This window comes from Semicossyphus pulcher, unplaced genomic scaffold (genome assembly GCF_022749685.1).
Source record: "Semicossyphus pulcher isolate SPU_LCO1_2020_fin unplaced genomic scaffold, fSemPul1.0.p SCAF_13, whole genome shotgun sequence".
Taxonomy (NCBI): Eukaryota; Metazoa; Chordata; class Actinopteri; order Labriformes; family Labridae; genus Semicossyphus; species Semicossyphus pulcher.
The window spans coordinates 25,532,573-25,548,334 of record NW_027211637.1 but is presented as its reverse complement, the minus strand read 5'-3'; the positions used below and the strand labels follow the sequence as shown (position 1 = coordinate 25,548,334).

Genomic DNA, 15,762 nt, shown 5'->3' with positions numbered 1-15,762 from the left:
CTGGATTTACTGTGTGACCGAGGACGACACTTTATTTTCTCTACGAGGCTTGTGCTTTTATTCTCCAGCTGTAAATTAAGTGCAGTCACCTTTGAAAATCTCATTGCAAAGCATTCATCAAAGATCACATTCTCAACGCATATTAGCATAAGTAGCTACAAGTATTAACAGGCTTTCAATAACAATCACAAAGAGGCGCAGCTATTAGGGCCATGATGAAAGCAGTCTAATGTCATAATCACACCACAGGAAATTACAATCTATTTTTCTCACTGTGTCTTTCAGCCTACATTACAACTTTACACAGCGGTGCATCCTGTTATATTAACAGTCTAGCAAATCTTTCTTGTGCTGCATTCAGAGAGAAGAACCTTCAAATGTTCAATAGGATCAACCTCGACACTGTTGCATTCACACGTTTATGAATCTGTGCTGCACGCTCCAGTTTCCACCGTAAACATCACTGATCATGTGATTTGTATATATATACATTATGGCCATAAATACACACACTGTTGCTTATGCTGTAGGTGCAGAAATGTGTGTGTGTAAACTGAGGAGTGGTTATGGACAGTCAAATATGTTTTATTTATATTCATGAGTCATGTGCATAAGGAAGGTGAATAACCTCGAGTGTAGAAACACATGCAAGTGTTTGGGGAGAAGTATGACGGGAAAGTAACAAGTGAGGACAGAGGAGACGGGGTTGGGGGAGAGGTGCTTTGAGTCATCAGTGACACTCAGAGCAAGCTGGTATAATGCTGATCCCTCTCTCTCTCATTCCCTCGCTCACTCGCTCGCTCTCTCTCTCTCTCTCTCTCTCGCTGGCCTGCCATCACTATGGGCTTTTCGTTCTACATCACTAGGGCTCACTGCTTCTCCACAATGATGATGTGCGCATACGCTGTGTGAGAGTGAGAGTGTGAGTGCGTGGACACCTGGCCCAGATGTGTGGTGAGTGTGTGCCATCGAGGAGGAGGAGAATACCTTAACCAGGCTCTTCAGCAGGAGGCTCAAACAGGTCCAGTCCTCTCTGTCTGTCCTCTCCCTGATCGGTGAGTGGCCAAGCTCCTCTCCTCTGTGTCCTGCTCTCCACCTGGCCTCCATGAGTTTAACTGAGGACAAGCCATTCCTCCCTGGAAGGTAAGAAGCAAAGCGGGTGGTGGGGGCGTCTTTGAGAGATTAAACAGTAACACAAAGCGAAATCATAGATCAGGAGGCGATTGTTTGGTCTTTAAAAGGTTGCTGTTTTAAGTGGTGGCCAACTGTGGCTGATGACATATGGAAGCTGACATGACGTGCATTTCTTTATTCACTTTAATTGTCTGTGCAGAGGTGTGGCTGTTTAATGAAGTTTAACCTGACTGTAAGTGGTTGTAAGCGTACAAACATTAGGTTGTGTTTCCTGAGGATATTTAGTCAAGGTTCAAAAAGCATCTTAAGGAAGTGAAAACAAATGACGCTGAATGTAACGCTGAAGGACCGAAGGCACAGAGATCGCAGCTAATTTGTTGGATCACTGGCAGGATTGGAGATGAGGTCACTGATCATCTCAAAAAAAACAACACGCCTGCTTTTCAATATCATTTTGTCAAAGTTGCTGCTGCTGTCTGTGCACAACACAGCCTGTCGACTCGGCTCTCTGGCTGCTTTCCACACGTTATTTCCCCGGCACATGTGTGGCAGCCCGCGTGCACGAGCTGCCTGTTTTGTCGTTTTCCTGCACAGACACGCATGAATGATGATTTATTTGTTTGCAAGCGCTCGCTCCAGCCTCTCAGCGGGGAATCAATAGGTGTTGACAATGACGGATTGCGATGATGTCTCTCTGCTGGATGCAACATGATTCAACAAAGTGAATGACCTTCAACTGAGAATCACAGTCAGAGGAAACAATTAAAAACTGCTGAGACAAGACGTCCAGCCATCATTGACAGAAAAGTGTTTGCTTTGGCATCTTTAATCAGACTGCGGTTATGTAATACGTTTGTGTCATGAGGGGGAAGCAGTCGTGGTTGAGTGATGATGACTTACTAGGGTGGCAGAATTGTATTTATTTATTTATTTTGCATTCTTTGCGCTGCTGTCCTTCCCATAGGCATGGAGAGGGAGACTGTTTTTAAAGCCTGATGGACATTAGAGATAGATTCAGTGTAATATATTCTGATTAAGAATCCAAGTATGCAAAGTAATCGAATTAGGTTTAAAGAGATGCAAAGCGACTAACGTTTGTAAGATTTTGCATCAGATCTTTTATGATAAACTGCCTCTGTACCAACTGGAGCCTTCCATCTATGAAACCTAATCTTTGCAATCCATCCTCTTATTATTTTTAATTTAATTATTGTTTAAAGAGGAAGTCCATTAAGATAAATACTCTTCTTTGAGGACGATCTTGCGAAGGTAACACCATTTCAGGCCCAACAATGGACCCCTTATTTGCTATTATCCTGCTGGTTGAAGAAAATAAGTCAAAATCTACGATCACAAATACTTCTTAAAGCAAATATTGTCCAAGTGAAGCAAAAACAATAACACAAATTCAGAATATAACCCCATCAGGTGCAATAATCAGGTTAGTATGCTAAAACGCCAGCCATCCTAAACACATCATGTTCTCCACATTCATTACATAAGTTATGTCACAGCGCAGCCCCGCAAATGTCTGAAAGAGTCGCCCGGAGCCACTCTTTGTCACGCTGCTTAACACGGTGTAAATATTCCTCTGTGATGGCATCCACTTGTCACTGTCAGTCACTCTCACATGAGGAGGCAGTTAAACACAGCGAGGGCGAATCTTCAATCTCGCAAAGGTCTCACACGGCCCTCGGGGGATGTGCCTCGCAGCGCACACAGTGTCATATATGGCAGAGTGAAGGTTTGAGTTTAAGTAGAGCAAAACACGGTGAATCACACGCTTAGACGAAGCAAATTTTTTATCTGAAGACATAAATAAAACCTGAGTTGTGATGATAGAATCAGAAATGTGGACAAAAGCTTCAATTATTAGTCGATTGAAATGAAACTATCCAAAACTATTCTATGAAGGGAGAACACAACACAATGGCCAGACAAAACAAGCAATCTAAAAACATCACTGCCATTTTAGAGACGAAATTAAAGTTGCATGATGGTAAAAAAATAAAAAGCATATCAATCAGTAATAATATAAACATTAGTTGCCGCCTGAATGTGAACGTTTGTTATCTGACTGTGTTTTAGAAGAAGCTCTACGATGGGAAATTAATTACAGATTCTACGTGAATTTTATGGACGGCAAGTGTTCAGGTTTCCGTTTGTACTACGTTTGTAGTCAGAGTAATATTGACCAATCACGTATCAGCAGGCTGCGACGTATGCAGGAAAAACAGTCAGCGTGGAGAGCAAAGGCAGGCGGAACGTAATGCACCGATTTAGCTTCTTATTAATCTCTATGAACAGACATCTGCATGCTAACAGCTAATACGGCGTTCTAGATCAAAAAATTCAACTTCAGGTAAATTCCCTGATGCCGTGTCACGAAAGCCGTTCAGCAATCAGATTTCCCAACATCCTCGAATGCATCAGATCAATGCGACCTCCGTACAACAAACGAGCATTTTAAAAGTTTTCTTCTCCTCTTGAGGACAGACCTGACGAAGCTTCATTTTGACTTTTTACTAATCTGCATCATGATGTTGACATTTCGGCAAAGGTAAGGCCCGTTAATTAAAGTCACAATAAAAACGTTTCTTTTTCTGTAAATAATGTAGCAGGCGGAAAAGGAAGTCTTGACTGGAAGTCGTTTATTGCTAACGGCTGGCTAAACCGGACACACCCAACATGTTCACCGTTGTCTCCAGAGGCTACATCGCCGTCAGACTATAGCTGACAGGATTCGAGATTTGAAATCTTGTAATACTAGGCCAAAAAAATTGCTTATTGCAAACGAACAGTGATGTGAGAGCAAACAATAATCAAAGGTAACTGCTTCGTACAATAGAATAAGCAGCTCGACACCTTTTCTTATTACAAAGGAGTCTTTTGCTTGATGAGATACAAGTTTGTCATATGCACCGTTAAAATACCATGTACACTACCAGTCAAAAGTTTGGACACACTTTCCCATTCACTTGTATGAGAAAATGTGTCTTTGACTGGTAGTGTACATTCAAAAGCACTGAAAGACGTGCGCCCTGTCTCACTCTCAGCCCTTACAGCTATAAATAACTAAATAACCCAATAATAAGAAATCCCATAAAATAACAAATCACTGCAGGTTAGTTTTTTTCCAAATCTCTTTATTGGTTCTACACAGGAATAATAATACAATATACAGTCGTCTTGACAGTGTTCTGTGGTTAGGAATTGCCTCCCCTCCAGCCCATTCCCACCCTCCTAAACTCCTCTCCCACCCACACAAGTTGGTTTCCGTCCCACTTGGAGGACGGACCCCTTCCTCACTCACCCAGGAGTCTCTACCAAGACAGGACATACAGGACACACAAGGAGCAGATAAAATGTATACGTAATGAAAAGAAATGACAATAAAATAAAAGTAAATGAAAATATAATCTAAATCGGGTTACCAGGTTTTATGGAAGGTCTCATCTCGAGGCCCCATGCACTGCAGAATCCATCTATTATGAGTGGGTGGGGAGGAATGTGTCCATTTTAGTAGAATAAGTCTTTTCGCAAGCGGAGTGGTGAATGCAGTTACTTGTTGGGTGTGCCGGGCATGCAATAAGAAAAAGACGTCCAGTGTCGCCTTGAAATGCACAGAAGAAAACTGTGAATGCACGAGGGACAGAGCGGGTCGATCAACCCAAGCATGCATGATACAACGTGACACTCAATATTCAGAGACACACAGCTATATGATTCATACTGTCAAAGGCTCAGACACTGAGGGCAGGATGTGAGCGGGACAACATGATGAAAATCACCACTGCCATCTTTGTCGTATCTGCGTGATGAGCAGGTAAGGTCAGGTAATAATTATAAAAGCCATTAAGAGAAATTAGCAGCATTTGCAACAAACATCAGTAAGAAGCTCAGACATTTGGGTCGGATTTAAAGGGGCCGTATCTTGTAAATGGATATTCTCAATGCTGCATGAGTTTCGCATTTTGGGTGTTTATTGTTCACAGTGAAAAAGTGAAAACTGCATAATTTTTTTCACAATGAAATTCTTAAAAAGGTCGCCTCTGAAATGGGCCGTTCAGAACAGCTGCGGGTTTCTATGTAGAACCTTGCTGTCACTGAAATCGACCAATCGTCATTCACCTCAGGCTGCCTTCTTGCTCTAGCTTGTAGTCAAGTCAAGATTTCAGCTTACCAGTCCGATACGCACTGGCGATTCTGACTCGTACATATAAGGCCGAATAACCGATCCTAGAGCAGCCATGTTTTCTACAACTTTTGAGTGTAGTGCGGACGCTCCCCCACGTGGGAATCGCACACGTGGGGGAGGGGCTACGCGGTCACTCCAAATACTGTCAGCCAATCGTGGCTAAGGTCTGACCTTTGAATGGCAAAACGGTGGAAGGAGGAAGGAGAGGCTCCGAAAAATAATTTAATTAAAATATTTTTTACGATTTTTAAAACGACACAAACTTTACCATGATTCAAGAACATATTAGAATAACAGGACGTTGATTGCATAGCTAAAATATGTCCCCTTTAAACAACTGGACAAAAACTTATCAAAGCCATCGGCTGCCAATCTGTGACATTGTCACTTCTCATGAGCTCATTCATGTGCTCTCTTTGCTGTTTCACTTGAGACACCCTGCCACGCCTGTCAGCCTTTAAATGGCTGTTTATCTCCTTTGACCGCAGCCTTTTAAATGTGATGACTGACAGATGGAGTGATAGCATTAATCCAAAAATATTTGATGACATGCACAATGCAGCGGGGAAACTTGTCACAAACTCATTTCTTGTCGTGCTCGCAGACTTCCCACAGACGCATGAATGCAAATCTCTTTTTAGCAGCAAGATATATCGCCACAGAGGCAGCAAGCTGGGGGTCAGGGGATGGGTCAGGGAAGGAGAGGACGAGGTGCTAATGCGCATCAAAAAGAGGAAAGATGGGATGCTTAGCCAGGTCAGCTGGCGATAAATGTTTTAGCCCCGACATCATCATCCAGAGGGCGATGTCCCTGTCCACTTCTCAAAGGCGTCTAATTAATCACAGCTGAGCACAAGAGTTATTCAGCCAGGCTCAGAGACATGAGAAGTGTAGTGTCACGGCTCAGCCAGTCTCAAAATACTCAATCTGTCACAGCGGACCGAAGGCACAGTTCAGCTGGTTAAGCTCTGTGGGCTCTTTCCGTCTGCCTCCTCCCTCATGCGTTCACACTCACATGGTCCGTCAGGTCATCTTGGTTTTGTTCCTCTGATTACATAAACAGATACAGAGGATGAGTCCAGCTCTGGGGATATATTTCACAGTATAAACCGTGTTACTGAGGCATTCATTTGTTAAATTAAACAATACCGATTGATCTCGGTTCTTATCAAACAAAGCAGCGCTGCTCTGTGAATCATACAGTACGGGGGATTGTTAGAAAAATCAGGGGAAACTCTGCTCACTCAGGCTTGGTGGAGTCGCTGGAGCTTAAACGCGGCGCACTCTGGATAGAGAGAAGCACGCGCACACTGAGATCTGTGCAAAAGTTGTTCTGATTAATGCAAGCTCAATCCTCCAGGCGTAGATGGAGGAGCGTGCATGAGATAAAAGATGTTTTGCACAGATCTGAGCGTGCAGCGTTTCCTTCTCGAGCCTCCTCGTACAGGACGCTTATCGCTGCTGAAACATGCAGCCACAAATTGTTTCATGTTGTATTTAAGCCGATGCTATATGACTGCATAAAATCTTGAGAAGGAGGCACTCGCTCGAGTCCAATCTAAGTCAATATATAAGAATAGAAAGTATTCTTTGACTAAATACAGAAAAAGCTCTGTGTACAATCAACTATAGTTCAAAAGCTTCCAAAATAAAGTTGAATCAAACCTCTTAAGTTCAGTATAAAACAACAACTTCCTCCAAAGAGGCAGATGTTATTGCAGGATTCTCACATTAGTTTTAGCGAGTTGTAGCTACTGATCTGGCAAATGAGTGAATATTTGCTTTTTGTATTAATTAACCCTTTTATGCCTTGATTCAAGTCCAACTACAGTGATGGTAAATGGACCTATAGTGCTTTTCTAGTCTTCTGACCACTCAAAGCACTTTTAGGCCCTGTGTCCACATAGTACCCTTTTCTGAGCGCCAGCGTCTTCTTTCAGTTGTTCTCAGTGAGGACAGAGCGTGTGGCCACTTAGAGAAAAAACTCTTTTTCAGAGTGCTCTGCATTTTTTGTGCCGCTGCTTCCGAGCGCTTCGAGTTGAAAAACTTTTCAGAAAGGCGCTGGAGTCGTCACCGCCACTTTTTTTTAGGCAACCACCCAGATGGGGCGCCGATTGTCACCCTGGTTACCACCAAAAATGAAGGAGCAACTTGTCTTGGCCGTTTCTGTCTACCCGGAGCTGTAAGATATGACAAATAAACAGTATCACAGTGTTGTGCTTCCGTCGCCCTACTCGTTGTAAGGCTTGTTGTTAGCTGTGTAGTAAGTTCATTGTTGTCATAGAAACAAAACGTGCAGCGTTTTTTCTCTCACCGCACAAGCGCTTCATCCTCAGCGTCCTGCCAACACTCTTCTACCAGAAAAAGGCACTACGTGGACGCGGGGCCTTACACTACAAGTCACATTCACCCTCTCACTAACACATTCATACACTGATGGCAAAGGCCTAAGCGCCAATCTCCAAACAGCATCTATGTACATTCATACCAGATACTAGAGATAGACCGATATGGTTTTTTCAGGGCCGATACCGATTATTAGTAGTCAAGGAGGTCGATAACCGATATTTGAAGCCGATATTCCTTTGCAGTAAAAGTGAAAATATTGGCGTCAAAATTTTGAATAATACAAACTCCAACACTTAACTTTGTTTAAATGCCTTTAAGCATATGCATTGGAGCCAAAATAACCCAACCTTCAGGATGAGAGACGACCGACTCTACCACTGAGCCAGAGCTACGCAGTGATGCATTCTGTTGATGCATGGAGTCCACTGACAGATACGATAACTTTGTGATGTAATAACTCAGGCATGTAAGGGTTCATAAATATATAGTAAATATTAGAAAAAGCAACACAGATTAAGCATAAAACATAGCTCATATATAAACATGACCTACCTAACATTGTATTTCTGTTACATTTACATTCACATGCATATCACAACAAAAGTGATGAACCCAGAAAAGCAGATTCTGTTGGGCTCCAGTCAATCTCTCTGGTTTGTAAATGTGTGTACTGATAATGAAGCACTTTGTCGTGCTGACATGACAGTAGACTTTTTGGATCTGAGTGGCACTAAAACTGGTCGTAATGACTCGCTGCACTGAGTCTCCTCCGTCCCAGACTGACTGGACATGTCGTCATCGCCTGGCGTGCCGGCTTGCATAGTAATGAGGCCTCAGTCTTTATTCGGTGTGATTGCCTCGGCCCTTGAGAGTCAATGTTGCCTCTACATCATCTCTGATAGCGCTCCAAGTATTGCTCCACGCTCGCTCGTGCACGCCGCCCTCTCCGGCGATTTCCATTTCACTGTTCACTGCAAAGTGGTGTGCTGAATAGCAATCATCATCTTGGTTGCAGATATGGCGGCATGAAGACCCTGATTGCCTGGAATACGAGTCAGGCTCATAACACAGAGCACGAGACATGCTTTAACTGATGATGAAAAGACACTTCCTCCAATCTATTAGGTTAATGTATTCCCTCCCTGAAACTCTTATCATCCGTCACCTCTGCTCATTATCTGTGACCACATTCACGTGTCTGTATTGCCCTTGCATGTGTGCACGATTGCGTCCTGTGTAAACATGCACTGGCTGGGGACAGTAATACAATCTTTAATCTTTTCCCCAGCAAATTTGTCCACATGTTACCTTAATCAGAGGTATTTCGTCCCGCTCTCTCAATCTCAATCTCCCATCTCTTCGTCCTGTTGTAAATCCTGAAAGGCACAGTCCTTCTAATTCTTACCATCTGTCAGTCCTGCTTTGTGTGTTTCTATTTAATACGAATTGTATTCATCCTTTGCACAGGATTATTTTTTTTTTATTTAAGGAAAAAAAAGCTTTTCATTTATTTCTACATCTGCTGCTGTAGGCTGAAGGTATTGTGCAACAGGGAGAGCCAGAAAACACGGCCCGTACTGCAGACAATAGATGGCATTTAAGATGCATTAGTAACAAATAGAGATCAGGCGTCTGCTGCGGTTATCGAGCACTCTATCAACAATCCATTCGCTTCCTTTTGAGTGTTTTCAGCCTACATCCACGTCAATAGAGTATCGAGTTTGAGTAGCAATCACTGCACTCTGCAGAACTAACTCATGCATGTGTCGACAATATTTCAGATGGGAAATGCTTCAGACACATCTGCTGCGTTTGACTCCACCATCTCCAAGGAGCACGACGTCTTCATGGGTTCACTCTACAGCGTCTTTTGTAAGTCCACACAACTACAACATCTCTGTCGTGTTGGTGCCTCGCTGACTATTTGTAGCACAGCTCGATCTCTCCTCTGTTTTCGTTGCAGGTATTCTGTCCCTCGTGGGAAACTGCATTCTGCTACTTGTTGCATATCACAAGCGGTCAACCTTGAAGCCAGCGGAGTTCTTCATCATCAATCTCTCCATCAGTGACCTTGGGATGACGCTCTCTTTATTCCCTTTGGCAATACCATCAGCTTTTTCACACAGGTATCCCATATTCACCTCTTATCTGTCCAGTTTATTTCTCCAATCCCTGGAAACACTAAATTCAATTTTCTATCTCTAAAACTGATTGTATGTACATATTGCGTTACAAAAGCTGCCTCTTCACTTCACTCTCTAAAGAGGGAGCTGAGCCTGAATGCAAAGCTTTGGGTCATCTTGCTTAGCCTGCTGCCACCGCGACCTGGCCCCGGATAAGCAGAGGATAATGGATGGATGGATGGCATTACAAAAAGCTGTACAGAAGAGGCAAAATTCTTCAAAACAAAAATTCCATATTTAAGGTTTTATATCGTGTTGAGGCAGCTTTCGCCTTTGTCAAAAAAAAGAGATCCGACGCGCTAAATTGGATTTCAAAACACCTGCCGAACAAGTTCTGACAACAAACTAAACTCCCATGACATCAGCTGTTTCTGCTAAAACACTCTGATCTACACTCTAATCCAGAGGGGGGCAGCACTGCCCCAAAAGCCACCACAACAACAACAACAACAAAAAAGAAGCTGTGAAACATTAAAACTTGCCCGATGTAAACGAAAAAAGGCCAGATACTGATTTTAGAGGGTAAAGAATTAACAGTGCATTTTTGAGCTGGAGTGAGAATACATTTTACTACATACTGTATAAGGGTTGCACGATATTATCTTCATGTCATCGGTATCTGCAGATTATGGCTTGAAAATGACATATTGACATCAGCAGATAGGACATTTTTCTGCTGATGGATGATTTTCAGCAGAGAAAAGAAAATGTTACAAATAAATATGGCATTTTGTACATAACTCAAGTTCAAGCTTTTCTTATTTTGCCCAGTGAATGTGTACATTTTAAAAAGCACTGTATTATGTTAATTCTGCATCTGCCAGTGCGGCTACTACAGTAAGAGTAGGCATGATATTAATTCCACTGCAGGGGAGACTTCTCCTCTGCAATTAGGTGGAAAAAATAATAATATATATAATCAGTATTGAGATCGGCAATCGGCACAGGTGAGTTGGAAAATATTGGCATATTGGATATCGGTAAAAAATCCAATATCGTGCATCCCTGTACTGTATATCAGTGGTTCTCAACTGGTCTCACCTCAGGACCCACCACCACCTCCTTAATGACAAATCGATGACACAGGTTTTCAGAAATTTTTAAACCACTCGGTTGGTGCATTTTGAGACGGAACAAAACCATCACAGTGCGTCGACATCACAAAACTTGATAGTATAATAGTCAAGCAAAATGACCAGCAGGGAGCAGTGCAAATATTCCCTCTACAATTAATCTATTTAACAGCCTTTTTTTCAATTGACTAAACTCAAAGTGTAACATAAATGCTACATAAACAACTACATTAGGGCTCATCAAGAATGTATATGTAACTGTAGCTGGGATTAGCCAATCAGTGGATACATGGAGTGTGACTAAACTACACTTCTAAAACCACTGCTGTATATCATGCATCATTTTTTCTGGTATATTGCTATGCAAAGGTGTTCAGAAGGCTTCTTAAACGAAAACCGTATTATTTATTGAAGCCCATTTCCAGTGAGGACAATCATCCACTCGAGTACTCTGCTGCACGTGCTGCAGACAGCACTAAGAGTAGCTCTAAAAGACAGGACCGATACATCTGCTGGAAGAATAAAACTATGATACACTGTTTCTGAATCACAGCAGACATTGTTTTCTGCACATATTCCACACATATCACAATATATTGCCATTTATCAGAAATGATATATAGTCGATAGCGATATATCTGTGATAAGCTCATATTGGCCTGATAAAACTAACCAGCGCAAATATCGTTCGTGCTGTACCACCAAAATAAATCTTTTGATCAAGCAGCACTGATTGAAAATGAATGTTAGGTGCAGCCTCTGTCTTTGACACATTTCCCTTTTCTCCTTTTGTGTGCACAGGTGGCTGTTTGGAAACCTCACCTGTCAGGTCTATGCTATGTGTGGAGTACTGTTCGGTCTCTGCAGCCTGACCAACCTCACAGCCCTCTCCTTAGTGTGCTGCCTTAAAGTCTGCTTCCCAAACTATGGTGAGTGGAAATTAAACTAAACTGATGAGCATGATACACAATAACTCCAAAGCCTCTTTTTCTATCTCCCGTCTGATCAGGTAACAAGTTCTCCTCGACGCACGCCCGCCTCCTGGTGGTCGGAGTGTGGTTGTATGCCTCTGTGTTTGCTGTGGGGCCCTTGGCACAGTGGGGACATTACAGTCCTGAACCTTACGGCACGGCCTGCTGCATCGACTGGCAGGCTCCCAACCAGGAGCTCACGGCTTTGTCTTACATCGTCTGCCTTTTCGTCTTCTGCTACGCGCTGCCCTGCACCGTCATCTTCCTCTCCTACACATTCATTCTGCTGACAGTGCGGGGGTCTCGTCAGGCCGTCCAGCAGCATGTGTCACCGCAGACCAAGACCAACAACGCTCACGCTCTTATTGTCAAGGTCAGAGGATTTGAGTGTGTCGCTTTAGCATCACTGACTTCAGGTTTTGCAGTTGACAGGATATGAGGAGGATATGAGTCAGTAAATTATCCAGAGGTTAGAAAAATGTTTGCTGATAAGTTGGTTTATTTTTGTCCTGCAGCTCGACGAATGTGTGGGTTTGAGACCAATACTGAGAGACTTTTTAGAAGGGAACTTTGTAGTATGTTTCCATGCATAACTAGGAGTAAATTTACTAAACAATATAGTTGTCTGCATGTCATAGTAATGTGTAAATGTTTCTTCTCCACAGCTGTCAGTAGCTGTGTGTATCGGCTTCCTGGGTGCCTGGAGCCCATATGCTGCTGTAGCCATGTGGGCTGCTTTCGGAGACGCCACGCGGGTCCCTCCTGAAGCCTTCGCCCTGGCTGCCGTGCTCGCCAAATCTTCTACTATCTACAACCCTGTTGTCTACCTGCTGTGTAAACCCAACTTCCGCGAGTGTCTCTACAAAGACACGACAATGTTGCGACAGCGGATCTACAGGGGAAGTCCGCAGTCGGATCCCAAGGAGCGATTCGGATCCAACTCGCAGCGCAACAAGGACGTGAGCATCTCCACACGCTTCTCAAACGGACAGCAGGAGAGCTATGGGGCGTGTCTGCACTGCAATGAGAATGCAGCGCCGTGTCACGTGACCACACCTCAAAGGACTGCATGCATCCTTACAGGATCCACCTACAGAGAGGTGACAGTTAGCCGGCTCTCAGCCACACCACAGGCTGATTTGCTCTAGTGGTCCAACCTCCTTGTTTCGTGAAGCAAACAAGACGGGACAGGTGCTCAAAAAGACAGAGAGGACTTGTCACGGAAATGTAAACTTGTAAAGTCTTGATATCCACTCCTGAGTCAGGGGGTTTCATTATTAATGTACAGTTTTTGGATTCAGAAGGAGCAGAAAATAAGACGGGAGAACCCCTGCTGGCTTTGAGGTTCATTGGGAAAATTTGTGACATTTTAAAGTAGCTCATCGTCTTTTGCGCACAGCAGGAACATACTTTTTTAATGAGAGAATAAAACATGTTAATATCCAGCCAGGGCAAACAGAGATGGTTCATTTTCCCTCCTGTGACAGCAACACTAGCAGTTTAACCAAGTGTAACCAATTAAAGCCATGTTCTGTTTAGTGTACCTGATGCTTGTATGCTGACAACCTGATAACAAGGCTGACATTAAAGTGGTACGATTAAGTATTCATCCCCTGTAGGCTTGGAGGTTTTCATGGACGTTTTGTCCTTGTCACCGCTGGACTCCATTTAAATAGAGACATAAAATCAAACAGACAGCTGCTCTATTGGGTAAGGGATCAAACAACCAACTTTTAGCAGCCTCTTCAGGCCTGCAGGGGGCCGGGTGTGTGATACTAAAAGCAACATCTTGGTGGAGTATCACTTGAGCGAGGCTCTACTGGGTCATGTAGCCTGCAGCCATTCTCCTCCTGTAGACTGACGGACAAAAGCACCAAAAAAAAGGAGCTAATTTGGACATAAAATTGAACTAGAGATCAATTTCACATGTTCATGCAGAAATCTGGACTTTTATTCACTTTAAGCCTCCTAAGTTGCTCCCTTTTGCAACACAGTGGCTAAAATCTCTCTAATGGAGGGAAACCTGTAATTTAAGACTATTTTGCAGGACCTTTTAAAACAATTGTCAAGACTACAAGCAGCCCACAGCAGTGAAAGGTTTGAAGCTCCTTGGTTACAGATAATGATGTTCAAAATACTAAGCTGAAAGTCATTTGCATTTACTGTTACTCTTAAAGGGTTAGTTCAGTTTGATTTTGCACATTGACCTGAAGAGGTCAGCCACATACTAGGTTTTGACCTAGTCTTGTTAGGTGTGATGTACTTATGAGTGGATAAATTAGGTGTGAAACTGACCCTATCTGCAGCGGCATATAGCCTAGCTTCCATACCTCTAAACACTGGGGCCATGCTGACCGGCATGCACTGTATGGAGCACACTTACTATTGATAAGTATGTCATACAACCCCACTTCAAACAAACCGAACTATCCCTTTAATATCATTCAGTTCTAATATCAACCACATCTGATCCTGCACACGTGTATCAGAAATCCGACAATTCATTTTCCCTAAAGACACAAACAGCACTTCATTCATTTTGCTTTTCCTTTTATATGTAGTACTGTGCTGTGTTGCTTCATGTATGCATTATAAAGGAAAGGATACTGTGCGCACATTCTTGTACAGCCTTATTTACTAAAGAAATAAAAACATGGATTAAATGTTGTAGCCTGATTTTTCTAGAGACGACTTTTTGCCCGATAAATTCAGAATATTCAAAACCCTTCCATTAAACCTGTTCAGATTAGAAGAAATATTCTGATTTAGACCAAGTGTCATAAACTATCATGGATGGACATATCAGAATAAAAATATATACTGTGAAATATAAATATAAAATTTTAAATGCAAATTACACTACGCAATATAATATATATATTAGTGGTTGACCGATATGGGTTTTTCAATGGCCGATGCCGATATTTAGAGAGCAGGGCGGCCGATGGCCGATACCATGTTGTTGCTTCTTTTGCATTTGATAAAATACAACAATTTAATAATAATAACAAATGACAACAAAATTGCTACACTCGAATGAACATTTAACACTGTTGTCTGCATTATAATTATAAAAATAACTTTATAAATAAAGTTATATAGCACCTTTAAAAACAAGTTTACAAAGTGCTTTGACAGTCAAGCAAACAAAGTAAAGCAGAGAACAAGCAGATCAAGCAAAGCACAAAACCCAATACCCAATAGGCAGCAGGAGAACCCACACAGCCAAGACCAAGGGGACGAAGCAGGAAGAAGTAGAAAGAGTAAATAAAATGAAATAAAATAAAATACCTAAAAGAGATAAAAGAAAGGAAATAATGTAAAAAGAAATAAAAGCTGTAAAAGCAATAGGACAAATAGAAACCAGTAAAGGTAATAAAAACAATAGAAAAGCTAAAAGCAATAGGGGCAAAACAAAAAAAAGTAAAAGCAATGAGAGACAATAAAACAATAAAAGAGCTAAAGCAATACAAGCAATAAAAAGGAATCAAATCAGTGAAGCAACGAAAGATTAAATCAATAAAAGCAATAAAGGAAATAAAGGATCAATAAAGGCAATGAAAGACGGAAAAGTAAGAATAAGGTGAAATAACATTTTAAAAACATAAATAAGAGCCAATAAGAAGACGATAAGAAGACGACATCACATAAAAGCAAGTCTACAGAAGTGAGTTTTAAGAAGAGATTTGAAAGATGTCACTGTTGTTGCGAGCCTTATCTCCTCAGGCAGGGTGTTCCAAAGCCGAGGGGCCCTGATGGCAAAGACACAATCCCCTTTGGTTTTAAGCCTCGACTTTGGAACAACCAGAAGGCCCCCACCTGAGAATCTAAGGCTTCGGGCTAGCTCATGGTGT

The 15,762-nt window shown here is 42.3% G+C and overlaps 1 protein-coding gene across 1 annotated transcript; it reads left to right on the top strand.

Annotated features, from left to right (window-relative positions):
• Positions 1 to 9,462: 9,462 nt before the first annotated feature.
• On the top strand, positions 9,463 to 13,056 carry opn7d (opsin 7, group member d). The gene is made up of 5 exons (XM_069660859.1): positions 9,463 to 9,553; positions 9,645 to 9,807; positions 11,739 to 11,866; positions 11,947 to 12,281; positions 12,574 to 13,056. The coding sequence occupies exons 1-5, from the start codon at positions 9,463 to 9,465 to the stop codon at positions 13,054 to 13,056; spliced, it is 1,200 nt and encodes a 399-aa protein (XP_069516960.1).
• The last annotated feature ends 2,706 nt before the right edge of the window (positions 13,057 to 15,762 follow it).